The following is a 1,883-nucleotide window of genomic DNA, read 5'->3' on the forward strand; positions in this document are numbered from 1 at the left end:
CAGGCTGGAGTGCAGTGGCACACTCATGGCCACCGCAGCCTCGACCTGCTAGGCTCAGGCAATCCTTCCGTCTCAGCCTTCCAAGACAGGCATGCGCCACCTTGCCTGGTTTAATTTTTTTATTTATTGTAGAGATGAGGTCTCACCAAGTTGCTCAGGCTGGTCGTGAATCCCTGAGCTCAGGGAATCCTCTCGCCTTGGCCAAGTGCTGGGATTACAGGCTTGAGCCACCGTGCCCAGCCTGTCAGAAGTTTTATAGACTTTATAGATGAGGTTTGATCAGCAGCAGCTGAAAAACTTAACCAGACGTCCAACTGTCAAACTGAAGGGTGACTAAGCTTTCAAATCGGTAGCATTGAGGGAAGAATGGGGACAAAAGCCAATCAAATAACTCAAGTTATAAGATCAAGCCTGGTTTCTAACAGAAGGTAGAAAAGCAGGAGAAGGAATTAAAGGCCACCAGAGTCTCTTGATGAAGAAGGAAACGCCAGCAGCCATTTTGGAATCACAAACGACCATAAATAAAGATTCTACCAGAGACCTAGAGAAAAAAGCAGGAAGAGCCTTCAGTTATTGAAGGACACACAGACCATATAGAATGCATTACAAAGCAATGGTTTGGTTGAGATTGCTGACCGGTCCTAGGTCTGGTCTTTGACTGAGACCATCTGCACCTCACCAATAGGATGCTGACAACTTACTATCCAGTTTTCATCCGCTCTTCTGTTGGAATTAATAACACGCACTAAGGGGCACAAGCTTCATTACACAGACTGTTTGTGTTACTCAGCACATTAACAATTAAACAATTTAAGTGGAACCAGGGGCATTTTTAAGAGCGGAGAAGCCTTTTTAGTTTGTTTGAGAGAGGTTTTGCTATACTGATATATTATTGTTTGTAAAACCAAATTATCATTTTATTACTATTAAAAAATAGTTTCCTAGATGACTAGGTAAAAGTAGGTTTATATTTCCAAAATAAAAAGGAATCTAAGGAAATAAAGACTGTTAATTACTATTTCAGAGTAGTTTCAGGCCTCCCCGGCCTGCCAAGGCTTCTTTTTCCAGTCTGCCCTTCTAGTTGTGTTTACTAGACTTCTAGTCTAAATCAGTCTTAGAGGGCTAAGTAATTTCCCCCTCTGTTTTCTAAGCTTTTAAAATGATATTCCAAAAAGCTAATTAGAATGTGTATTTGTAGAGTATGGGCTGTGGTTTTTTTCTGGTGTGTATATTAAGTGCTTCTTACCCACAAAAGCAACAGTTTCAAACAGGGATATTTAATGATTTTAAAAGGCAGTCACTTTTTTCTGTGCATTATTACAACTGTGTCTAACATTTTTATAGCTAAACAGCTGTCCCCTCATACATACTCGTTAAGATGTCCAGCAGCAAAAACGAATGGGTCACAGTGGATCCAGCATGGGGACCACTGTTACAGGTCTGACCAAGCACTGCACAGCTTTGCAGAGGCCAAGCAGTTGTGTCCAGAACTCGGTGAGTTAAAATCTGTTGATTTTCCTTGACTCAATAATTTAATTATTAGAAAATTTTCTTTTTTTTAACTTTTAATTTTTTTATTTTAATGATATGGTGTACAATTCAGGGTTAGGTATAAATATGTTCATTATGCAGGTACTCTTGTTGATGAGGTGTACCCACCTTTCCCCAGGCAGATTCCCACTACTGCCAATATCGCTTCCCTGCCCCACTCCCAGCAGCTTCCCACTGCTGCCAATCCTTTTCTTCTAGTACTATGATAATTGTTCAAGGTCTGCTTATGAGTAAGAATATGAGCCGGGCTCGGTGGCTCAGCCTGTAATCCGGTGCCTTTGGGAGGCTGAAGTGAGTGGATTGCCTGAGCCCACGGGTTCGAGACCCACCTG

The 1,883-nt window shown here is 41.8% G+C and overlaps 1 protein-coding gene across 1 annotated transcript in view; it reads left to right on the plus strand.

The window, feature by feature from the left end:
* Nucleotides 1-268: 268 nt before the first annotated feature.
* The window catches only part of LOC103268080 (lymphocyte antigen 75-like), a 17,343-nt gene continuing 15,728 nt past the window's right edge, over nucleotides 269-1,883 (plus strand). Inside the window, exons 1-2 of the mRNA XM_021716327.1 lie at nucleotides 269-329; nucleotides 1,345-1,494. Of these exons, the coding sequence (XP_021572002.1) occupies nucleotides 269-329; nucleotides 1,345-1,494 (211 nt within the window). The remainder of the gene's footprint in view (nucleotides 330-1,344; nucleotides 1,495-1,883) is intronic.

This window comes from Carlito syrichta, unplaced genomic scaffold (genome assembly GCF_000164805.1).
Source record: "Carlito syrichta isolate Samal-C Ts95f unplaced genomic scaffold, Tarsius_syrichta-2.0.1 Scaffold308699, whole genome shotgun sequence".
Classification (NCBI taxonomy): domain Eukaryota; kingdom Metazoa; phylum Chordata; class Mammalia; order Primates; family Tarsiidae; genus Carlito; species Carlito syrichta.